This window comes from Eubalaena glacialis, chromosome 18 (assembly GCF_028564815.1).
Source record: "Eubalaena glacialis isolate mEubGla1 chromosome 18, mEubGla1.1.hap2.+ XY, whole genome shotgun sequence".
Taxonomy (NCBI): Eukaryota; Metazoa; Chordata; class Mammalia; order Artiodactyla; family Balaenidae; genus Eubalaena; species Eubalaena glacialis.
Window position 1 is genome coordinate 30,866,671 of NC_083733.1, and position 25,587 is coordinate 30,892,257.

The following is a 25,587-nucleotide window of genomic DNA, read 5'->3' on the forward strand; positions in this document are numbered from 1 at the left end:
ATTCTATTCCTTAACGGTGTTGCCCTTGAATGCTTTTTTCCACGTTGCTGTATAGAGAGTGGTCTTGGCATGAGTGTTTTGGTTGGGACACTATAATAAGATTTATCATCATCTTTCATATGTGTTGAGTAATTACTAAGTACCAGACATGTTGTGAATCACTTAACATGAAGGATCATAGGTGACAGAGCAGTCCTCTGAGCTAGGCTAAGGGTCAGCAAATCTTCTCTGTATAGGACCAGATAGTAAATATTTTAGCCTTCGTGTCTCTGCTACAAATACTCAGCTCTGCCCTGGGTGTGCAAAAGCAGCCATGGATAGATAATATGTAAACAAACAAGTGTAGCTGTGTTCCAATAAAACTTTATTTATAAAAACAGGTGGTGGGCCAGATTTGGCAGTGGGCCATAATTTGCTGACTCCTGCCCTAGAATTTACTATTGTGACTTTTGCTTGACCTGCCAGTGTTTGGGATGATAAAACTTGGCCTCTGATTTTAGTATCCTGCACCATAAATTCCAATGGCTTATTTGGGTAGTTCATATCACCAAAATTTTGTGGACCTTTGTGGCCCAAGAGAAAAAGAATTAATGGCACATAAACTGTTTTCTAGACTCACAAAATTTCTCCTTTCTGGGCTGCAACTGGAAGGGTAGGCCATTCTTGTACTTGTAAAGAAGGTGGAACCACTTTCTTCTTCCACATACTTTAGATTTATTTGGGAAGTGGGTTTAAGAATGTTCATATTCTTCCCAAACCTCAAGATATACCAGAAACTTGAAAACCCATTTCTGTAATTCTTAAATAACTTAATTTCTCTCATCCGGGCTTTAATTGCCCCATCTGTAAAATGGGTGCAAAGTACAAAAACTTTTCTTTGGGCTACATGTCTTTGCAAATATGGTAACTATTGTTTCTTTGACTAAAATACTCTTTTATTCTCAGGCTCTGTATTAAAATAAGCAAGGGGACTGAGACCAGAAATGCTGGTTAAGAATGGGACTTTGAGGACAGAACCTCGTGCTCCTAGCACAGAGTCTGGTATTTAGGAACGAATCACTGAGCGTTTGTTAGAAGAATCCACTTTGGCTAAGGCACAGAAGGGTCAACCTACCAAGAGATGGCAATGTGGCAGCCAAAGGCGGGCTCTTCCACCTTCCACTCAACAAACTATGCCCCAGCCAGGATGCCCCGACACAGTCACACTTCTGTTGCTTTGTGCTGGACACAGACTTTTGCCGGCCCAAGGCTGTCAAATTCACTTCGATTTTGGCTTCAACTGGGGCTTCATGCTTTCAGGAAAATTTCCCACACCGTCTTTCTCTTGAGATCCTTGGCAGGGATGCCTCTCCCATTCTGCACGCACAGCTCACTTAGTGGGCACAAAGAAATGGGAGAAAGCTTGGGGAGAAAAAAAGAAAAAACCCAACCCAACCCAGTCTAAACCTTGGGAAATCTACCGGGGTCTGCATCTCTTTAAAAACTATACACAGACATTTCTGGTCGAAGTGAAACCATGCTTTTTGCAGAGGACTGGAGACAGTAAATGAAGCCTTAGTCATACACAGTTAGTTTCAAACTTATGTTGCCACTCACAGGGAGAAATCAATGTACAGTATATTAAAAACAATCACCGCGGCCTTTAAATGATCCAATAGCTTAGCTTTGAATGCATTCAAGCTAATGGGGGCTTTAATGGCTTCTGACAGATCATTCCATTGATCAAGAGGCATGTATGAAATACGCTGCCTACTAAACTCTGTTTTGATTTGGAGAAAAGAAAACTAAACGTCCGTGGTAAACAGGGCTTGATTGTTCAGTGTTCACTGAGAGCCCTCTCAGCCTGACCCTGGTCAGGAGCAGAGGAGGGAAGGACAATGGGAATCCTATATACCTGGCTTGCTTCTTTCCCGACTCTAATCAAGGCGTAATCAACTGGAAATCTCTGTCTGAAGAGCTGGGGGCAGGGGCGGGAGGGTGACCAGAGGTACTGTTTTCTGTGTTGGATGAGTTACGAGCAGGAGTTGGAGCTGCCCTGAGAAATTGACTCAGCCCTTTCAGGGCTCCGGGGTTGGTAGGTTAACTGCACTTGCTCCAAAGTGAAAATCTGAATTCCCTGTTTGAAAGGATAAAAAGCGTTTTCAGTTGGGGACGGCAGATTTGCAAAGAAAAAATGAAAGTCTGCTCCCTGTATCCGTGCGTCCCGAGGCCCCAAGCTTACCTTAGCAAGGGCTGAACATTCCTTGACTCAGGAAAGGTGTTTTCGCGGGGTGCGTGGTGTCTGAAAAAATTTTAGAAGAGGCCTTAACAATATTCTTTGAGACTATTCTTGTGCAAGAGCAGCCACGCTCTGGCTGTTTGTTGTGGCCTCAAAAGGGAGCCATAGGTCACTAAGTGTCAGACTGGCCTTGCCTGATCAGAAGTGATAAACGGACGCAAACTCTTCCATTACGCGCCCAAATGAAACTGGTCTCACAAAATAAATAATAATAATCCTCCTTCCTTGGATTTGCCTAGGGCTTTGGTGTTTACACAGTCCTTCCAAATGTTGTCGCCGTCGGGAGAGGTGCTGGCTTCACAGCGCTTGTATTTCCTGTCAGTTTCATGCAGCTTGCAGACCCTCTGGTGTCTCAGATGCTGGGAAGGGCAAGCAAGGGTACCTTTGAAACTGGCATCACTAAAGGCTAGCTCATCTGTGGTCTCTATTTAATCTTTAATATGAGAGTGGGGAGCAGCTTCCTGTGGCAGTCACTAACCTAGTGGGTTGGGATTACTCTGAGCACACAGGGTCCGGAACCACTGGGCTTTTCCTAAACTTCCCGTAGAATGGCCTTGACCTTTTGGTCCCCATCTGTGGGGCACAGTGCTGTCCTAAGCCAGCACTTCCCATCTCTCAGCAGGAAGCCTCAGCACTTTACCAGATTAAAAACAACGGGAAAACCCTCATGCTAGAAGCGATTATTTGTACTGGTGCCATGTTTAGTCAGTAGCTTTTGTAAAATTGATGAATTTTGTCTAAAGGCAAGTGCAGACAGGCAAACAGATCAGTATCTGCTGTTATCCATTTAGCTTGACACTCATGTGCGGGGGAACTATTTTACCTCGATTCTTTCAGGACTGATGAAAAGAAAATGCAAGCAAAGTCACAAACTGCATCATTGGAAAAGAATCACTGAATCGGATGCTGGGAGTTAATTAATGCTTCCCTCCCCTGCAAATAGACTGACCCTGGTACTTAGACATTCAGAGTCAATAAACAATTGTTGAACACAGATCATCCATTAAAAGGTGACGGCAAGAATTTTTAAAGCAAATCTAAAATTGCAAAGGGTGACCTAATCCTGTTGTAGTAATGGGGAGTACGAAGGAATCATTTTTCAGAGTATCTCATTTATAAAAAGGTCCACGCCATCTGCCGAGAGAAAAATGGAAGCTGTGAGAAGCAAATGGGATAGAATGGGATGGTAACATATTGTTCTGGTACTAAGTAGGAGACACAATGTGAATCATCGCGGTGACAGAACAGTCCAACGAGCTAGGCGTTACAGAAACAAAGACTGAATCACAGAGAGGTCAAGTGATTTGCCCGAGTAATGAAGCTACAACTGTTATCACAGGAAACTGGGATAATAATCATTAGAGCTGGTATTTCACTGAAGACCGGTATATGCCAGGCACAGCTGGAGGCATTTTATACACACATCAACTATTTAACCTTCACAACAACCTTAGGTGGTAGATACACTACTATTAGCCCCATTTTGCAGACAAGAAAACAAAGGCTTGAAAGGGAGGCTGGCCTTAGGATCACATATAGAACCAGGACTCTGCAACCAAAAGCCTCTCCTGCCACCCAGGAATCAGAAGATTCTGAAAACCTGATCAATGGTGATAGGATAGATAGAGCAGGGGTGCCGAGGGGACTAGTTTTCAATCGTCGGAGGAGGATTTGGGCCTGATACCTGGAAGATCAATCGATCGATCGTGTTGCCTTGACAGGGTACTGGGAGAAAGGAAGGGGCGCTGTCCCGTGAGAACAGGGGCTGATGGGATGAAGGATGGTGGGGCAGCCCTGTTCGGGAGCCAGGCTGGGGTGAGGTCTGGTCCTTCCAGGCTGCAGCACGGGGTCTGGGGGCGCTCACCCTTTCTCCTTGTTAATAAGCGAGAAACGAGAAACAGACCCTTTGGACCTTTCCTGGAGTTCCCCGGCAGACTGGGAATCTACTGGGGTCTCCTGGGTAAGCAAGAGCGCCAGGTGTATCCCTTTTCCTGACAATCCCTGCAATCGGCTCCCCAGAAGCAGCAGCAGCCATGGACACCCTGGCCATCATGCAGGAAGTCATCCCTGGCCGTCTCTCTGGCCTCTCCCCTTCCCTGCCCCAGCCTCTTAAAGCTGCCCGGCTCTCCCTGCAGCCGCAATCACTACAGCACTCTTCGGCCTTCCCTCCCCGTTTATGGTTGTCAAATTGATTTCCCCACCGAGATACCTATGGCTCCCAATGAAACTTAATTAAAAATACCATTTAATCACAAAGTAACAAAGGCAAACTGGATAAACGGCATTACCACTTCAGTGTATTTTAATCTGCACTGCTCGTCTCCTTCTCAATCTGTTTGGATGAGAATTGCCTTTTCAAATAAGAATCCCCCTGTCTTCCATGGGCTTGCCTCTGACAGATCTCCAAAATAAACAGTATTTAGCGTGGCATGGATCCAAATGTATGCCATTTGCCCAGTGGTAAAATCAGCCTTAACTAGAGCAGGGAAAAAAAAAAAAGTTGCATTCAAAAATACCTTCCCTAGAAACACACCAAAAAAACCCTACTGAATGTGGAGTGTCCATTCAATAGGGTCGATGGAATACCATTTCTAGCATCCCTCGATTCGTTTAGTGACGGATTTGGAAGCTTATTACTAAAATTGTGTCACGAGCGATGCCATGACCCCGCCCTCTCTTCTGTCTAGTGAACTCCCCTGGGCTGAGGCTGCCCGTGAAAGCAGGTGGGGTGGGTGCAGAGCTGTGGGTGCTGCTTGGAGTGAAGCAAAAGGAGGATGGGGTACCACCTCATGCACTCGGAGGGGCTGGCAGGACATCTTCCCCATCTCAAGATCTGGCCCGAGGATGCGGGAAATTCCCAGTTAGAAAGCAGTGCCTTTGGACTGAGACCCTTTGGAATCCAGACAGCAGCCAGAGCGATCATCTAAAAGCAAAAGAATCTCACATCAAGTTATTCCCACCTCTCCCCCATAGAGCCCTCGGTGTTTCTTGGGGCGCTTGACATCAAATCCAAAGGCTGGTCCTCCTCCTCTCCAGCTGCATCTCCCTCACTCTCCCCTGTTTCTCTACTTCGGCCATAGTGGTCCTTTTTCTTCCTTGAACATCCTACTCTAAGCACCTTCCAGCCTCGGGCCTTCGTCCCCCGCTGTTCCCTTTCCTGGGAGGCTCTTCCCCCGTTACCCTCATTCCCTGACCTCCTAATCCAAGCCACCCTTCCTCAGTCCCCAGCTATACTCCGTCCCCTCACCCAGTGGATTCCCTTTCTGGCACTTAAGATGATCTGAAACCGTCTTATTATTTATTTGGTGGTTTACTGCCTGTCTCCCCACTACAGAGTTAAATATCTTTCAGGTCACTACATTCCCCAGCACTGGCATGGGGGCAGGTACACGGGAGCCCTTGGAAGGCAGGCACCTGTCCTTGGATGCCCAGGGCTCACCACGCTGCTGAGCTGCGGTAGGCGGTCAAGAAAGGTTTGTGGGAGGGGAAGTCAGTAGCATCTTAGTGCAAAGGGATCTATCTCCTCAGATCACTTTTCTGAAGATAGCTGGGACTGAGGGAAGGGGAAGCCTTACAGGAAGCAGTGGGGACCGCTGACTCAAGGTGGTCCCAGGGGCAAAGCTTCCCTCTCCTCCACCATCCACATGGCCCCTGTCCCAGGGAAAGTCCTTTACTAGTTCCCAGGGGAGGAGCAGGAACCGAGGTGTCAGCATCCCCAGCAGCCCCTTTTTTTAAATCATCTCTTGCCCTTCCTCCTTCTACCCACCTGAAACTTCCCCAGAGAGTGTATGTAACCCTTAAACACAATGAGCTCATGCTTAGCGAAAGCCACCAGTTCTTCTGAGCAAATGTGATCTCACCTTTCAGATTCACTCCTGGAAGTGGTTTCTCCAACCCCTGGCTCTTCCTCCACCTGCAGGACTCTGAGGACTCCGTCCACCTGGGCGCCCCCCAGGCCAAGGAAGCAGGCCCACCCGCTGCTGTGCAAGGAGAAAACAGCATGACCCCTCTTGGTTTCTTATCTCATCCTTTCGGTATTTTTATTGTTTATGCATGTTTTATGATGTACATGACCTATTAGTACAAGCAGTCCACAAATATAGCTCGATGGTAATACACATATATTGGGGTAAGCACTCAACATTATTATTCATTTCTACTCTAGGGATGCAAGCAAGCAGGTTTGGAGGGTGCTGACACGAAGGCGTAACGCCAGTCAGGTTCACAATAAATGGTAACTGGGAGCAACGGGGGCCACAGAGGGTTCACGCCCTGCCTGAGGGGATGCTACCTAGCTCTTTGCCATGCCAGGATGGAGGCCTAGGGCTGCCAGATGCTCTGAATTCTGAAGAGGATGCACACATTTTTAGTTTACATGAAATCTCCCAATTTTTAAATACTGGCACCTAGTGACAAGGAACAGACACTGGGCGGGGGGGGGAGGTGAAAACACTAGGCTAGATGGTCCCGAGGCCGCCCCGTCGGTGACTTCTGCGTGCCCTGCACTCCTTACCTACGTGATTTCATTTAATCTCTCCCACAACCCTGAGAGGCAGCGCTTCATCGTTTACTGACGGGGAGACTGAGGCTTAAAGACATCAGGGAATTCATCCAATGTCTACTAAGAGTCTCAAGATGAGGAAACCCTGCCTGCTTTGTGTGACGTGAACTCCCTGGGGTTAACTCCCTGTGAATGAGCCCATACCTTGAACCAGTGAGATTCTGCTGGCGGGAGAGAGCCTGGTTCTCAGCGCACCTCTCAATGGGCAAAAAAGCACCTCAGCTTCCCAACTACTGCAAACAACTACAAAGAAGGTGACAGGCTGGGGAGAGGGGCTAACTATTCTCATGATTTCCAGGGTCACCAAAGGGTGGGAGCCAGGCCTAAAAGGGAGAGGTGGGTTCATGGCATCACAAGACAAAACTGGCACCAAGATTGAGGAAGGGAGGGGAAAATGCCTACAGCAGGTCACTTACTGACATATAATACTACTAATATTTACTGGGTATTTAACTATGTGTCAGAAATTGTTCTAAGTCTGCAGCTAAGTTATTTCATTTCATCTTCACCTTATGAGTTGGTGCCTATAGTATCCCCATTATACAGATGAGAAAACCAAGGCACAGTAACACACCAAAAGTCGCAAGCTACTGGGCATTTAGATCCAGGCACTCGAAAACCAAAGCCCAAGTTTTAACCTCTTCATCGTCTCTCTGGTGCTCCAACATCATCAGGATGGGCACTAGGGTTCTTCAAGCCTCAATTCTACCCATCGTTATGTGCGAATGGGGGAATTATAAAAAGAAATGTAGTATGCTGGCTAAAATCAGGAAGCAATGTAAATAGGATTTTGTCTCTTTCATTAGATCAGGAAAACTTCCTAAAGACAGGATGTCAACTTTATTTTAATCTTCAACACTGCTCCATTCTTATGTGCAGAGTACAGGGCTCATAACCCAGGTTGCCCTAGAGAAGGGAAAGAGGCTATTCTTCAACGAGGCATTTCTCTTTTAATTTATTTTGCCTGTGGGGAGAGCAGCTACAGAGAACGGGAAAACAGAATCTCCTGCTCTCAAACTTTTGATAGACGTGCTGTCTGGGAGGGCTTTCTACAATGATGAAAATGTTCTGTGTCCAATACAGCAGTCACTAGCCACACATGGCTACTAAGCACTTGAAATGTGGCTCGTGCAACTGAGGAACTGAATTTTTAATTACAATTAAAATAGAATTTAAATTTAAGAAGTCCCATCTACCTAGTGGCTACCATACCGAACAGCATAGCCTCTAAAGGGTGTGGTGAGAAAATGGGCTAAATGTCTCTAAATTCGGTCTTCCCCTAGATGACCTGAGAGTCATCCCCTTGCAGAGTCTCTGCAAAGGTTTGGGAAGGAGGAAAGTAGGTTAGGTTTTGCCACAGGCCAGGCTCACCTTGGTCGCTTCCCAGGCCTCGGGAGTGGAATGGCTCACATTAAAAATCCAAGTGGGGAATAGCTTTGGGGGTTGGAGGTTCTTGTTTAATACCAAATCACTATAACACTGTGTCACTTTTAAACATTTTAATATTCATGGGCTCCATTCCCTAGCTGTTTCCAACTGGGACCCAGGGTCTACAATCCCAAGGCCCAGTCTACCCATAATCCCCTTGCCTAAGCCCATGACAAGGTTGGAGGAGAGAAGTCAGAAACAGCCTTTGTTCCTCCACCTAAGACTTGTGCCCTTTCTCTAGGGTTTGGCTTCCAAAAGCAAACTCCTGAGTTCGGAAATGATATCTGTGAGATCAAACGGCAGAGGCATTGAAGGATCATCCTTTTCCCAATACGGCCGGCATTCTGGCTTCTGATCCGCGGGTAGAGTTCGGGCAATTCGGGACTGGCACCTGAAAGAGTTAAGAACAGGCAGTTAATCCCTGGGAGGAAATGCCTGGAAGACCCAAACCCATGGGCAACTTGGGGCGACCTTGCCAAATGCCCCAGTGATGATCCGCTATGATGGCGGTGATGATACACAAGGGGGAGTTTGGGCGGCAGAAAGCAGGTGTGTTTATAAGAAGGAAGAATTGTTCTTTATGGTGCTGGAACTTCTTTTTTTTCCAATGCCCAGATTTGTATTACCTCTAATGGCTTTGTAGAAGCCAATCATCGGGGAAATTCAGTTACTTTGCCTTTAAAATGGTGAATTATTTTTTCATTATCTCGACTGTTATTTAAAGTGTGTGATTAAGCCATTATCAGATTTAAATGTTTGTGGGATTTCCATGTATTACTAGATTACTGGGAAAGATTAAATTGAATTTACTGCATTAAAACGTCCAAGAATAGATTAAACAATATTACAGACCGGGATTGACTTTGGAGATCCCGGAGATTTACAAGTGTCCCAGCCTGCTGTGCTCAGAAAAAGGCACTCCAAGGAGAGACCGATTTATAAGGATATATGCAAATAGAGGTTAATAATCATTTCCACTGATGAATAGGTGGAGAAAACTTCCACAAAATTAAATTAAGAGGCTAGCAAGAGTGACTCCCTAAGGAAAACACTTAAATCACGGTTTTTATTAAATGGATTATTCATCAATAGTAGAGAAATTAATTATCATATGCAACTAAATTATAGCCTCGTAGGAATAAAGTTGGGGCGACATCATCGCACCCTGGCAGGCATCTACCTTGCCGAGAGACCACAGCTTATTGGAAACTGGTCTGGGAAAACTCAGTGGCTTTGGCTTTATGTATCTGAAAAGTGAGGATCAGACAGAAGAAAACACAAATCGCAATAAGAAACGAACAATTTCTCTACTCTCTTGGAGCACATGGCGGTGACAGCGCATGCACCAAAGAGAAATACTCTGAGTACATCTGGGAGAGTTACATGGTCCTTCCCCACCCCACCCGACCTTCTTGGCACTGTTCTCTAAATCAATTAAAAAGGGGTCCTACCCATCCTCTGTCTTCCATGTAGGACTAACTATGATGAAGAGATCGAAGAACGGACCATCCTGGACCTATTTCCAAGCCTGATGGTCGAGAAGGCTCCTAACTAAAGGACATCTTCTCCTCTGGGGAATTATTAATGGTGAGGGGATCCCCACGGGAAAACATACTTCAACTTTACACCTATTTTCTCGGGTGGTTAATTGCTATACCGGCATCCTGTGCACTCAATCCGTCGTACATTACACATAACATTCCAATATATCTTCAGCTCTCCGCATCGGGCCCTGATAATAGCGTCTGTTAACATGCACTAAGTACTATTATGTAGCACATCACTTCATAAATAATAAGATTAGCTGACCTCAGGGCCCCAAGAAGAGTAATGTGTTTAAATGTTCTCATTATTTATTTAAAACAAGAATTAAAGCAACAGAAGCTGCTTTTGACAATCCTCTTAGCATAAATATTAAACTGTTTGCACTGATAAGCCCACACAAAACTGAAGAACAGAGGCACGTTCTGCAAACTACTTAATAATAATAGGTGTTTGAGACATTGCCACTCACTGCAGTGGCTGCATCTCTGCAGTTCTAGAGACAGTCTCTAAATCACATGAAAGGGCTGGGGGAAATTAATATTCAAGGGAAGCTGCGACTAATTACAAAGGAACTCTGCAAAGCTTTTTAAATTGTTCTTTCTCTCTGCCTCAGAATCAGAGGGTAAGGCTCAATTTACCAGGTAGGGAGAGTTATTCCAAATTGAGCATTTCCATCTCACGGCGGGTAAATGATCTGTGCACACACTACCCTGGTTGGCAGATTAAAGGGCTGTGATAAGTGTTGATGTACCTCAAATAGCATAAGGTTTGTCAAAAGTCAACAGAGATGCTTTTTCACCTGTCAGTGGGTTTTGCCCCCTCATTTTGAGAAAGTATTAAAAACGTTAACACCTGCTGCAGAAGTTTGCTTACACTTGTATTGTACAAGCTTCCCAAGCCCACTCAGTTTTCTTTTGGGTGAAGTTGCTCTGATTTTCTACTGTTCTTCCCATGGAAGGACCAGCTGGTGTGGGTACTACCTCCTTCTCATGCCGGCCCTGAGAGGCTAGGAGCTGTGCGTACCCACCCACTGTTTCCCTCTGGGCTAGAGCTAGAACCCCTTGTTTGGTCTCTTCAGGGCCTTAATTCAGATCTTTCAAGATCACTTTAAAACTCTTCCTTTAATGCCCAGCGCTCCTCGCCAGTTTCTCAATGGTCACGACTGTGCCCCACAGAGGGCTTGCTGTTGAGGTAATGTATTCACCTGCGAGGAAGGACAGTCGCCCCCAACTCAAAGCACATTGTCCAATTCAACATCATGCCGGATGGTGGGACTGAAAAAGAAAAGGCTTGAGAATGACTTGAAGGCGTATCTCCCTTTGGGTTTCAATTTCTCCTGCTTAATTCACTCATTCTGCCTCTCTTCCATCTTAATTTCCTAAGATGCGGAAGCACAGTGGTAAAGACGTTCTCTGGACACCAGAAGCTGCTGCTTCCCTGGGGCACGACATCTTGGGCAAGCTTCTTAACCTCACCAAGCCTCAGTTTCTTACTTGTCATGTGGGAATACTGACGATGGTGATGATGATGATAGTACATTACTTATGGGCTTGTTGTGGAGGTTAAATGGATTAATACATGTGAAATACTTAGCACAGTGCCTGGCACATAGTAAGCCCTCAATAATTATTAAATACTATTGTTGCTATTGTTACTTCTACTACGAGTACCAGTGACAATGGGAGATGCCAACAAGAGGGCTGCCTATTGTACCTGTGACTGTCCCCTCCCTTCAGCTAACTGACTGGGTGGCCTCTGGCCTGGGGGAAGCTCTGGAGATCCAGAAGCAGCTCTTTCTGGCTTGAATCAGATTGAGCCTGTGGCTGAATCCTATCACAATGTGACATTCCAGGACGCTGAGGCTTATGTATTCAAGCTGCTACAACTCTCCAGTGACAGGCTAAAATGCTCAGATTCAGAAAGACTTAGCAGTTGTTCCTGAAGACCCAGAATTCATAAAAGGTGCTGTCGTTGGACTGTCTGAGCGGCAGTTGTTTCAGATTGACTTGGCATTTCTAGGAAATAAAGTTGGATTGCTTCTCAGCACGCATACTCTGTAGTTCTCGCAAAATCAAGGGGCCCTGAGTTCTCTTAGGAAATGTTTTAGGAATCCTGACGGTAGTGGACACTGGCTGTCTTGTGTCTTTTCCCAAGTTTCCCACAAAGAAGATGCTAAGTTTCCTGTGGGGAATCCGTCCCATCCCTATGCTTGGCCACGTGGTTTGAGTCTGATTGGCTCCACCTCTACAGCCAGGGGAGAGCCTTGACTAGTTTAATCTAATCAGCACATCCTACTCTCCCAGCCACAGGGAGTAGGTTCGGGGCGGCACATGACCCACTCCAGGGCAAGATTGAGAGAGTAAATCAAAGGACTGGTCTGGGAACTAAGGGAAAAGACTTTCTTATCTCCTGGCCTGTGAACTATTAGGATGTGTGATCTGGAACCACCATAGTCATTTTGCTACCATGCAGCAAGGGGCTGGGTCCTGGGTGATATGGTTGGAGTAGCTGGATTGAGTCTCACCTGAAGCTAGGTATGCTTAGACTTTTTCAGTTGCATGAGCTTGTTATTGTTTGAGTTAGGTTTTTCTGTCACTTGCAACCCAAAGAGTCCTGGCTGATATGCTGGCCACGCATCCCACCCCTCAGTGACCTCCTGCCTTCTACAACATCCACTGCCATGGCCCTGCCTGCCAAGTGCATGTTGATAGTCCTCTCTCCAAACTGAGATGCTGCTGATACAGTACAGTGTGTGCAGAGATCATTTGAGTTGAAAGCATGAAATCCCTGGCTTTTGTTTTTGATTCGAATAATATTTCCACTGGGGACAAATTTCTACCCAGAAAACAAGAGTGCGCTGGTGTCATCCACACTGGCCTTTGCGCAAAAATAAGCCAGTTTTAATGACCAGAGCTGGATGACCTTTCTAAAGAAAGTTAAAAAAATTTCCCTAAAAATTTCCTTATCAAGGATAGCAGATCATTCTGAACCCAGACAAACAGTAAGAAACTCAGCTAAACAGTAAGAAAGTTAGTTTCCCCTTTCAACCTTGTGCTCTACTCCCATCCTAAAGGGTTAACAAATAAATAAACTCAGATCTACTCAGAAAACCCTGCTCCTTTTATGCAGCATTGCAAGGGGAGCAATGGAAAATAATATATGCTTCATCTCTCTCCCTCCCAAATTCACATTATTTCAATTCAAAGGACTCTATAGCTACCCTCAAAACTCTTGCTACTTCGGAATGGTTCTCCCTGAATGACCTAGTGACGTAACAGGAAGCAGCTGAAAGGTGTCACGTTGGCTGGCCTGTCAGCCGACTGTCCAGAGGTTCCCCTCCTCTCCTCTCCCAGGTGTAACTCACGCAGGGCCCCACTGCCTGCTGATTCCCCCAGGGCTACACTTAACATTTGGAGGATGAGGACCGCAGCTACATTAGTGAACACTGGTCGCCATGCTGAAATTAACCACTTTAGCTAAAGTGTGTGTTAATTATGGGTATGCAAGCAGTCAATAAAAGGTTAATGCAAGAGCCAGAGAATAAATTTCTTCCCTTATTGCATCACTTCACAGACTAAATGACTAACATTATACTTTGTGTTTTTAATCAATAGGTTTTACAGTAATGTGCTGGCCATTGATTTTAAGAAAACATGTCCGGTCTTCCTCCTCGTCCCTAAATTTTGCAACAAATAAAGAAGGACAGGTAACATTTCCATTACTCTTGATGAAATGATAAAGATTTCGGGAGAAATGGTTCCTGCTAAAAGATTCATTGGGATAAACAAGCGTTAAAAAAAAAAAAAAGTACAAAAAACTAGAACTTGATAGAGAAATATTACAAGCGCAGGTCATTGAGGAGACAAGAAAAACGAACTCCTAAGAGAGAATTCTTTAATGTGAAAGAAGAGAGTAACTCCTGATTAAAATTAGTACATTCTGTATATTGTTTAAGCGTCCCGAAGAATCTTAATATACAGCACTGATTTATTCAATTTTCACAATAACCTGAGAGAGATGGGGAGGTAGGTATCTGAACCACATTTGACGTGAGGGCTACCTTACCCCAGGACAATCCAATGACAGGTAGGAGAGCGGGGGCTGGGCAGACCCTGGACATCTGGCTGGCTGCCCTTTCCACCACATTCCATCTTTCTCATGGATTCCCATTTAGACCAAAATGGGTGCTATCCCCTGATTACTTAGCTATTCTTGCCAAACATAGATATTTAGGAGATTCCAAACCATTTCCGGGGAAAGAAAGGAGCAAAATGCGCTTTTTTTTTTTTTCATGTTCCTGTGACAATAATTACAGCAAATGACTGACAAAACTTTCTCTTCATTCTAATGACTCTGAGGTTCTCATAGCGTAAGCATCTATCATCTACAGAAGTAAAAGATACATCTCCACCTTTTAAGAGCATAAACTACTTCTAATTATACAGTCATCCCCCAGTATTTTCAGGGGACTCGTTCCAGGACCCCCCGTTTGCATACCAAAATCCATGGATGCTCAAATCCCATCCAGTTGGCCCTCCGTATCCTTGGGTTCTGCATCCACAGATACAGAGGGCTGACTGTATATTTATTGAAAAAAACCCACATATAAGGGGACCTTCTTAGTTCAAATTTACTCAAGGCTCAACTGTATTCCTGGAGTGACCCTGAGAAAAATCTCTCAACCTCTTAGTTTCCTCAACTGTTACACGAAGTTCATGTTTCCCTGCTTCACTGGACTTTGTGAAGATAAAAATTAAATAATGTATATAAAAGCCCTTTAAAATATGTAGACTACTGCACAAATGTAGCCCTTTCCTATGTGACACAAGTCCTATTTTTAAAACACAGCGGATTAGGCAACGTTGGCCGGGGGCTTGTAATGCTTAAAAATAAGTGTGAAAAAAAAGAATAAACTATGTGCATCCAGATAATGAAATATCACATAGCCCTTAAAAAGAATGCATTAAAAAAAAATGTGTGAGAGACATCACACTTTCTTTCTAAGATTTTTTTTTTTTTTTGATGTGGACCGTTTTAAAAGTCTTTATTGAATTTGTTACAATATTGCTTCTGTCTTTTATGTTTTGGTTTTTTGGCCACGAGGCATGTGGGATCTTAGTTCCCTGACCAGGGATCGAACCCACACTCCCTGCATTGGAAGGCGAAGTCTTAACCACTGGACCGCCAGGAAAGTCCCAAAAGACTAGAGCAATTTAGACTCACAACTTCATCAGAAAATATCCAGTCTTCTCCAAGTCAGAGTTTTTTTCTGGAATTTTCATTTACAGTGAGGAGTTGACTGTCATCCTGGCTCATGTCAAACAGAAGGCTGTTTTAGGGTATCAGCCACATCACAATACATTCCCTCAAACAGTGTAAACCAGCACCAAGGCTTAAGAGGCTTCACTCAAGTAGAAAACCCTGATGTGATATCACATCAAACCTACATTTAACCTGCAAAACACAACTGCCAGGACCAGCATGAAAAAAGTGGGAAATAATGATGTAAAGGGGCAACGATCTCAACGGCCTTCTATGCTTTGGAGGGAGCTCGAGACCAATGTGGGACCTGCATGTTCTCCGTTCGTAGTTTCTCTGGGCCCAGTAGAATCGCAGCATCTTGCCACACAGAGTTATTCCAGTGTTTAAAACAGAAGTACTGGGGCTTCCCTGGTGGCACAGTGGTTAAGAATCTGCCTGCCAATGCAGGGGACAGGAGTTCGAGCCCTGGTCCAGGAAAATCCCACATGCCACAGAGCAACTACGCCCGTGTGCCACAACTACTGAGCCTGCGCTCTTGAGCCCGTGAGCCACAACTACTGAGCCCATGTGCTGCAACTACTGAAGCCCGCACGCCTAGAGCCTGTGCTCCGCAACAAGAAGCCCGTGCACCGCAACGAAGAGTAGCCCCCGCTCGCCACAGCTAGAGAAAACACGCGCGCAGCAACGAAGACACAACGCAGCCAAAAATAAATAAATTTATAAAAAAAAAAAGAGAGAGAGAAGTATTTTTTCATATAACACGGGATCTAACTCCCTAATAGTACTTTAGGTACCATTTAAGGGATTCCATGAATAATTTTGACTCTCCATGATGTCTACATTAAACAACACATTTCAAATCTCACTTTGAGTAAGAGGCCACTCCATTGTACTGTTTTTCATGGTCTCACCAGGCTTTGTTCCAAATAATCTGTCTTAGAGGTGAGGCGAGCATGCAGACCTGTTTATAATCATCTACCCTTGAGACTCTAAATGCTTTGAAAAGAGAAGAGTGAGTGAATGAATTTATAATTTGTCTTCTTGGACTTTGTGTTACTGCCATCATGGCTCTGTGGACAACGTGACAAAGAAAGAGCTGCCCTGTCATACGAATCACGATGGTCTACTTTGACTAAGGTGGTTGTATGAAATCAGCTTGTTTGATTTGTATAACTCAGTTTACCTACTGCAGAACCACTAAGCAGACCAACTCCTGAGTGAGTTCCAACAAAGGACACTCTCACTTTCTCTTTGAAAGGCTTTTAACCTCTTGCCTCTGACTCACACGTTAATGTTCTCAGATCAGTAAAGTCAACACACATCAGAGTGAGGAAAAGCCACACTTTGGCCCATGGGTCAGCTTTTTTTTGGGGGGATGGGGTGGGTCAATATACCTTTTTAGCAGGTAGTATTTTTTCAGCCATGACCACTTGAGAAGCTTGACTTGACTTAACTTCTGGTTATTTAAAAATCTACTTTTGGCTTCACATTTCAGGGAAGAAGGGAGAAGCCTGACAGAAGAGCTTGCTTAGCTGCTCTAAAAGCCAAATATCCCCCAAATGCTTTTGAATACCAGGATAATGCCATTCAGCCATCTGGATAACCAGCCATTTTGCAAGAAATCATTGTGCTGTTCAGTATGGATAAACCCTGCTGTCTAGATCTCAGTCAATCAATCAGCACGCTTATGGAGTACCTACTGTGAACCTATACTGTTCCCTCATTGGGAGAAGGGAGTAGCACAGAGAATAGCCCAGGCCAAGCCCAGCTGCTGCAAATAGCTGTGCTCTCCACATTTGTTTGGAACTCACCATTTTCCATGTAAATAATGGTTCTCATCGCTCCTAATTCTTCTCAACACCAATATTACCTATAATTTCTCTGAAATATAATATTAATATATTATATAGCCCAGTAGCCATGAGTAGCAGGGTGTCTGGTTTTGTTTAAGGAAAATGAACATTTAGAGTTCCTACTTGGGATCCAAGAACAAATTTCCTGTGACCAGGGTTCCCTGTCCTCCTGGCATATGGAACCAGGGCCTTGTCCCACTCCAGATCACTGCTAAGAGCTCCTCTGACCTGTGGCAAAGGCTCCATCAGAGAAGAGAGGCCCCTGGGGTGAGGGGTAAGGTGCTCAGATAGTACCTCCAAGGGGTCAAGAGATGAAGAGACAAGGTCACAAGACCTCTTACTGGTATAAAAATCAGGGACACTTTTTGGTAACAGAATGGCTTATAGGCATGTCTGTTCTTTCTTTCGGGGTCCAGGGGGATGCCATGCCCTTTTCCCTTCTACTGTACTATATGCTGCCTTCTTTAGGGTTTCTTCCCAACCCGCGTCATTATACTGTGTAATCCTCACATCTCCTTACTGTTCTGCCCTTATAAGTTTTTCAGAGGTTTTTGTTGCTATGGGAGATACTATAAAGCAATTCTATCTCATGCCAATGCTTCCCTGATGACATCTCCTCTCAGACCAAAGGAATAGTAATAATGCCGATAGAAACATTAAAAATAGCCCATCATTTCTACTAAGTGTCAGGCACTGTATAAGTCTTCTAATTAAACGTATGTCCTCAAATGGAAAATGGAGGTCCAGAAGATTAAATAACTTGTCCAAGATTTCACAGCTAAAGAAAGGATAGAGTCAGGATTTGGCAAAATTGTCTGATTCCTAATCTCAAGCTCTTTGTACTGTTCCAAAATATAGACATCAAGAGAATCAGTTTGGGTCCTGGTTATAAACAGTTTTCCAAAGGCACCTAGCCCCAAGCTAGACTCCCGGGAGGAGGGTCCTGTCCACGGGAACTTTCACACGTGACTCTTCAGACTGAGCCAGTTTGCGAAAACATTCACCATCTTAACCTGCCACAAAGGACCACAAAGATGCTGAAGGTGGTATGTGGGTTGGGGGGGGACACGTGGGTGTCTTTGGGTCCACAGAGGACTCACATTAAACTCACCTCCATTTCAGAGGACACCAGGCTCAGGGTCAGTTCTTGTAGACCTGCAACTTGGCTCCCTAAGTAGGTAACTGGTGACTTCACAAGGTCTGGCACAGAGAACAGGCCTCCTGGAGTCCCTCCCCCTACTTCAGGGACTCCAGCAGGCCCGTGGAACCACTTAACATTGGAGACTGCTTGGCCCAACACGGGGGTGTAAATCCAGGAGGTAAAGAGTTGAGAACAATTTTATCCCCAGGTTCATTTGTCAGCTTGTCAGTTACATAATGAGAGTGATGAATGGGCTACCTTGACAGCTGAACATTTAGGAGCTGCTGACCTTTGATCTCTGGTCACATGATAGGGTCATCTGAAACTTGCATGACTTCTACCTGGCCAAGGGTAACAATATAAAGGTCAAATCGGCTGGACGATTATATGAATCAAGTCTGAGGCAGCTTCGTTGGGAGTTTTAAGAGAGGCCGGGTTGGGTTCCCCAGCACACAAAGCTATGGAACCACTGCAGAAAGGTGCTCAACAAAAGATATACAATTTCAAAGCAGTCTAGAGTAACTTTCCTTGCAAGGGAATAGAATGAACTCATTATTTTTAAAGGGCAACAATGAAAACAAACACTTTGGAAGAAAATATATTCTGCCAGTGCCTCTGCCATTGGGAGGGAAGCCTACAGGCATATGACTTAATGAGTAATATTAATGCTGTACCTGCAACATGGCAGAAGTTCCAATTTGATGCAATTATTGGAACAAAATCCCCACTGGGTAGTATCAAGCCCTCCTTTCAGCCATAGAATACGGTCTCTCCTCCATCCTCTGTCAGCACAGTACCCCACAAAGGACCATGATTGACAAAAGATAACCCTTTCCAAATTTCGTGACTTCCCTGTTGCTTGAAACTTAAGCAAAGTTTGCACGGGACAGTCTCAAACTTCAGAAAGATTCCAGAATAACTTACAATCAGAAATTCAAGGCAGCTGTGATTTTCAGATGCACTATAACATTTTAAAAAATGTTTCTTCTTGCAAACCTGAAGATTTTTGCTTTTTGATTACTTGGTTAAATTCCATTTACTCAGAATCAGATAACAGTAGTCACGGAGGTAATGAATACAGTTATGGAAATGAAGGCTAAGTGGCCAACGCCATCGATTTCCAAAATCCAGAAACTTCATAACCCATGAAAGAAGCAGATACTACAGAGAAATCTGATTTACATCAAGAACTTGTTTTCTACAAAGGATTTTCCCCTGCAAAGTCAAAGACCGGTGGACAGACTTCCATTGGAGCATAATCCATTCCTACTCTTGAGAGATGAGCAAAGCAAAGAACAGTGGCTTACAGAATAAAAGGCCAGCTGTTCTGACTTTGGAATGCTCATTTGAGTTGTAAGCTGTGGCATAAATTTGAGTTGATGGTCCTCCCATCTGCTCACCTGTCAAGTCTATTTCCACTGTGCTGCTGTTTTTAGAAATACTTCCAAGTAACCTGCTTAATTGGTTTTTGGATGCCGAGAAGCATCTCCTAAGTTTATTTTAACCTTATACAGAACATGAAGCTACTGGGCCTTGGTTTCTTTTCTCTCCTTTAAGAACATTCACTAACAGGTCAAGAGCACTTACACAGAAAACTCAGTGGAGCCGCAAACCACTGGGGTGGGGGGGCAGTCCCAATGAGGAATTAGAGAGAAAATGGTGGGTCAAAACAGAATGTCAATTGATCAAGGGCATCCCAGTCTTCTGAAGAATTTCTGCTTTGCACCCGTTTAAAAGCCGAGTCCAAGTCAAAATTCTTACAATGGTCCGCAAGTCGCTTCATGACCTACGCCTTGTCCCCCCAGCCACCCCCCATCCTCTGGCCTCTCCTTCCACTTGTCCCGTTACTCACTTTGCTCCAGTCGTATTGGCTGATTTGCTCTTCCTTGAACAGGCAAAGAATACTCTCAGGTATTCCAGAGCGCTCCAATACCTGCTGTTTCTTCAGCCTTGAACACTCTTCCCCTAAGATATCCATGTGGCTCGCTCCCCTATTCCTTCAGGTCACCACTTAAACATAATCCAATCAGTAAGGCCTTCCTTGACTATCCTACGTAAGACACCAGCATCTCCCCTTCCTACCTACCCAACCCAGCACTCCCCACTCCCCATCTTCTTTTCCTGCCCCATTTTTCTCTACAACACTTGATACCATCTAGGGTGTGTGTGTGTGTGTGTGTGTGTGTGTGTGTGTGTGTGTGTAAGATAAGCCCCCTGAAGGCAGGGATTTCTGATGTACTCACTGCTATATCCTCCAAGCCTAGAGTCTGGCCCACTGTAGCCACAGTAAATATGGTGTGATGCACAGATGACTGAAAGCAACTTGCGTCTGAACTTCCAACTGTACCTCCTTAAGGTAGGACTAATCTCTCTGCAATATCACCAGTTTTATGATAATGACAGTAAATGTACAAGGCACAACCAAAGGAGAAATAATAACAATATCTCATCCATGGACAAAGAGGATGAGATGAGAGGAAGAAAATTGGCCTGGGAATTCAAGACCCAGCTCCACCACTACCCTATCCTGTGACCTTGGGCAAAACCTTGACTTTCTGGCCACCAGTACTCAGATCTGTAAAATGAAAGGTTGGGTTAGACAATCCCTAAGGTTCTTCCCATCTTTAAAAAACTGAGATTTTATACATAAATATTATGGTTTACCTTCACATACCTTATCTCATGTGACCCTCACTACTAGGGTAGGAAATAAAGGTGCTGTCCCAGTTGGGGAGATTAGGATGTGGAGGCCTTGCTCCAGGTCACATGGCTGCTAAGACACGTAGCTGGGACTGAAACTTAGGTCATTTGCTAGTTCAGCATTTTTTCTACAAAACTGCACTTCCTCTATTGGTAGAATTGGAAGTACTACCAGTCCTTGTTACTCTGACTCAAAAAGTATTTTTGCAGGCAAGTTCTTATCCCCTCAAGATAACATATGTGTATCATGGACCCCTCTGGGCACTATTCCACCCTAGCCCAAGAATCCTTGGATTCTCTAAGCTGCCATTTCAAGATTAGAGATAATAAACGGCTCCATCTGCCTATGGATGTTTTATGATAGGAATAAAACTATATTTTAGTGTAGCTCTTTGGTAGAAGGGCAAGAAGTCAAAGCAACTGTAGCATCAGGATTGCTATGCTAACAAGGCCGCTGAACTCCAAAGATGTCAGAAACTTCCTCGTCTTAAAGCCAAAGCAAATCTGCATTTTATATCCCTAGGAACTGAATGATGCTGTTTCTGCAGCTAACATTTAGAAATTAAAATTTCTTTTACCCACATAAATATCTATGCTGCTGGGTTCAGTGATCAAGAAGGAGGAAAACTCAATAAACTATAATGGAAAAGAATTTACAAAATATATAGGGACTTCCCTGGTGGTGCAGTGGTTAAGAATCCGCCTGCCAATGCGGGGGACACGGGTTCTAGCCCTGGTCCGGGAAGATCCCACATGCTGCGGAGCAACTAAGCCCGTGCACCACAACTACTGAGCCTGCGCTCTAGAGCCCGCGAGCCACAACTACTGAGCCCATGCACTGCAACTACTGAAGCCCACGCACCTAGAGCCCATGCTCTGCAACAAGAGAAGCCACTGCAATGAGAAGCCTGCGCAACGCAAGGAAGAGTAGCCTCCGCTCGCTGCAACTAGAGAAAGCCCGTGTGCAGCAACGAAGACCCAACACGGCCAAAAAAAAAAAAAAAAAGATATATACATATATATGTGTATAACCGAATCTCTTTGCTGTACACCTGAAACATCCAGGACCCAGGCTGCTGCATCTATTTTTTTGTTTTGCCATTCTTAGCTCATGGCTGCCATCCTTGAGGTCACCTTATGGTCCAGGTGTTCTAGCCACCATATCTGGTTTCCCAGGCAGGAGCAGGAGAAAGAAGAGAGGGGTAAAATATGCCCTTACCTCCTCTTTCTAAGGAAGACAGCCAACCAACCTCCACCTCTATGTCACTGACTAGAACTCAGTACCTGGGCTGCAAAAGAGGCTGGGAAGTGTAGGGTTTTTTATTTGTGTGTTTGTTTTTTGGTTTTTTTACAGTTTTGTTTGTTTATTTCTGGCTGCACAGCATGTGGGATCTTAGTTCTCTGACCAGGGGTTGAACCCATGCCCCCTGCAGTGGAAGTGCAAAGTCTTAACCACTGGACTGCCAGGGAAGTCCCTGTAGGTTTTTAACTGGATGTGCTACCCTCTTCTTTCCTCCATCAAAACTGGGATTCTATACTCAGGAAGAAGGAAGGGATGAGGGCAGGATGAGAAACTAGTATTCTCTGCCACACAATGTAAGCAAATAGATATTAAGGTAATGTCTTCTAGAGATCAATGTTCTGGAGCAATTCAAACAGGAAATGAATAAGTGAGCGAACGGAGGGGGTGCAGGAAGGGCTGTGGCTGGAGTGGAAACAGTAGGCATCTATCGGGGGAAGAGGATTTTAGGTGACAATGAGTCAGGCTTGATCAAGGGACAGCAAGGAGGCCACTGTAACTGAAGGAGGGTGACCAAGGGAGGAAGGAGGTGGGGTCAGAGAGGACCAGGGTCTTGGAAGCCACTGTACAGACTGATTTTATTCTAAGCGAGATGGGAAAGCACTGGAGGCTTTAAACGGGGAAGTGACAGGATCTAGTCCCATAGTTTGCAGAAAACCTCTTACTCCTTTAGGAACTGGGTCATTTCATGAGAGTAAACGTCTATGCTCACCCTACTCGTGGTGTTCTGTGGATGAAGCAAAATACCCTCCTTAAGACTCTTCCCTGGCCTGATGCCCACCCCCCGACCCAAAGCCGGCTGAGAGGGAGGGGGCAGCGCTGAACCTGACCATCCCCACAGCTTTGACGCCTTGTTCCCCTTTGTGCTGCAAGAGAAAAGAAGAAGTACCGCCCAAGCCTCCCTGTATTCCTCAGTTCACCTGATGTGTATCTTCAGAACGCAACTCACATCCAATTTAGGCTGTTCATTTACTTCTGGGGGCCGTGGACTCAGGCTGAGGAAGAAGGGGTGATCCTAGATGCTGAGAGCCATGCAAGACTGAGCAGACCTCTGAGTCAGCGCAGGGGTTGCTTCTAAAATGACTGGATTTGAAAGGACTTTTTAAAAAATTGCACTTCAGTAGAAAGCGGACCAAATTCTGAAATCCTCCAACTGAATTTTCTGCTGGGCTGCCGGCATCGCCAGCAGCAGACCAAAGCCCATTGGCGCCTTGGAGAGGAAGGATGAGTTGCCCAGAGACTGCCTTAGGGCTGCACGTGGCTTCCAAACTGCAGGTTAACTGGGTGGGTTGATTCATTAATCATCACAGCCACCACGTTCCCACCCGGGCATCTCCGAGGCGCAAGCAAGGCAGAGAGACCGGCCATCATCTATTTATTACTTTACAGTCTTGTACGCTCTCGTCTTCCACGGGCTGGTGCAGTCTCCCACTCCAGGGCTCTGACAGCTTGGGCCTGTAGTTCCCTCGCTGTCTGGGGTGAGCGCATTCTCCCAGCACCAGTGATTGCTTGTGGGGTGACCTTGGCAAGGGCACTTAGGCAGCATTTTCTCATCTGTCAAGGCGAGGCAGCCACAGACCCCCGGAGTCACCTCTGGTAAATACTCATGTGTGGACCAGTGCCGGCCATCTCACCCCAAAGCCCCCTGGCTCCGGGAAGAAGGCTTTTTCCAACAGGGAAAATGAGTGAGGCCACGTCCTTGCCTCGTGCCAGTGAGAGATGGGGGAGGGGGCGGGGGTGGAAGAGGAAAGTGTCTCTTTGCAGGAAAGACACCCTTAGGCCCTCACTGCGGATCCCAGGCGCCTTCTCATTTGCCAAAATCCAGAAGGTCACAGGGAATCAAAGAATGACTCTGCTTGTGCAGAATGTCATTATAGAGGAGGCTGGGAACAGGAGGACTGCTACGAGTCACCTTTCCGGCTCCTGCGAACAGGCCGATTAATGGAGAAGTTGAGCTTCTTGCTGAGCATGACAGGAGTGGGGTCAGCTAGGAACAGGCCAGGGCTCGGCGGTGAGTCAGGACGGCACAGCAAGGACCTGATTAGCGGCTGTCACCTCCTGTCCCCATGCCTGGCCTGCCAGGGAGCCAGGCTTCGCAGCTGACTGCTAAGTTAGAATTTACACTTTCTGCAAGAATGGTCTTGCAGTCAAGACCACCTGGGAGTTGGCACAGACTGAGGGGCCATTATGCTTTCTCCGCAGCCCTAGCTGATAGGGGAGCTCGAGTGAGATGGGAAGGAACTTGCTGTTCCTAATTTAAATTGCTCTTTCTAGCTGGAGATGGACTTGCCCAGGTCCTAGTGCCCAAAGGCACCCACCTGTAAGTTACAGGGCCAGGGTCGTCTGTGGAAGTGCCATCATCGGCAGGTGGCCTGCCCACGTGGTGCGAGGGACAGGTTCCAGGATAGCCTTCCCTCCGAAAACAATTCTTGCTCTGGCCTCCAGCCCATGCCAGAAAGTGTACCATTCATTCATTCCCCCCCCCCACCCCCCCACCAAGTGTACGGGGAAAAGAAGGAAAGGCATTTTAAAATGCAACTGCTTCTAAGGAGGAGACTATTTTAAGTCACCTCGCGGAGAGATCATGCTGCTTCCTGATAGGGCAGAGAAACACATGAGCTCTGACTTCCCTGGGGTGAGAGGAACGGGGGGTGGTGTTCCTCGGGAGCCCAATTTTACCTTCTTTACAGTCTCACCCAGGGCTGACCACAGGACCAGCCTTCTGGGAGAGATTCGTTCAGGAGGACAGCAAATACAGACTAGCAGTGATTTAATTAGTTCCAAGTTAATGTCCTTTTCCACTTGGTCTCATGTAAGCACCTGGGAGTTATGGCCACTAACTTAAAATGATTTATAAAGTTCTTTCCCAGGAGAAAGGTTCTTGGACAGGCAGCGAGTAAGGCTGTGAATTATGCCTCCATAGTGGGTAGAGTATGAGGATAAAGGAACAGGTTCAGCTGTAAAGAATCTGAAGCTCTCTCCTAAAAGGGAGGGGAGTCTCATTTTTCAGCGAGGTAATTTTTGACAGTCATGGCTAGCTCTTCTAGACTTCAGCTTTGACAGAACTTCTGTTCTTAGGAGCTCATCTTAGCTTATACCCTCTCAGTTTTAAGGTGAGGTTAACAGACTTGCTCAACTCATCTGTGGCAGAGTTAGGAGACTAGAATCTTGGGATGCCTACTTCAACTGTGGGTTTGCTTGCTTTTTCTTTTTTAATGTTATAATTGTTAACAGCTAACATTATTTGAGGATCTACATTTTGCTAGATGGCATTCTAAGTGCTTTATCCTCATAACCCTATGAGGTTATGATTTTTATCCCCATCTCACAGATGGGAACACTGAGGAACTGAGTGGTAATACAATTTGCCCAAGGTCACAGAGGTTGTGAGTGATGTGGCCAAGACATGAGCCCAGGCGGTCTGGTCCCAGAGCCATACTCTCAACCACTACCCTACCATGTTATTGAGACAGTGCACACTCACAGTCTTAAACCTAATGATATAGAAGGGTTTATACA

At 45.5% G+C, this 25,587-nt stretch overlaps 1 protein-coding gene across 1 annotated transcript in view; it reads right to left on the reverse strand.

Annotated features, from left to right (window-relative positions):
* Window positions 1-6,308: 6,308 nt before the first annotated feature.
* FTO (FTO alpha-ketoglutarate dependent dioxygenase) overlaps window positions 6,309-25,587 on the reverse strand; it is a 374,026-nt gene continuing 354,747 nt past the window's right edge. Inside the window, exon 9 of the mRNA XM_061173250.1 lies at window positions 6,309-8,658. Coding sequence (XP_061029233.1) covers window positions 8,505-8,658 — 154 coding nt within the window. The 3' untranslated portion in view covers window positions 6,309-8,504. The remainder of the gene's footprint in view (window positions 8,659-25,587) is intronic.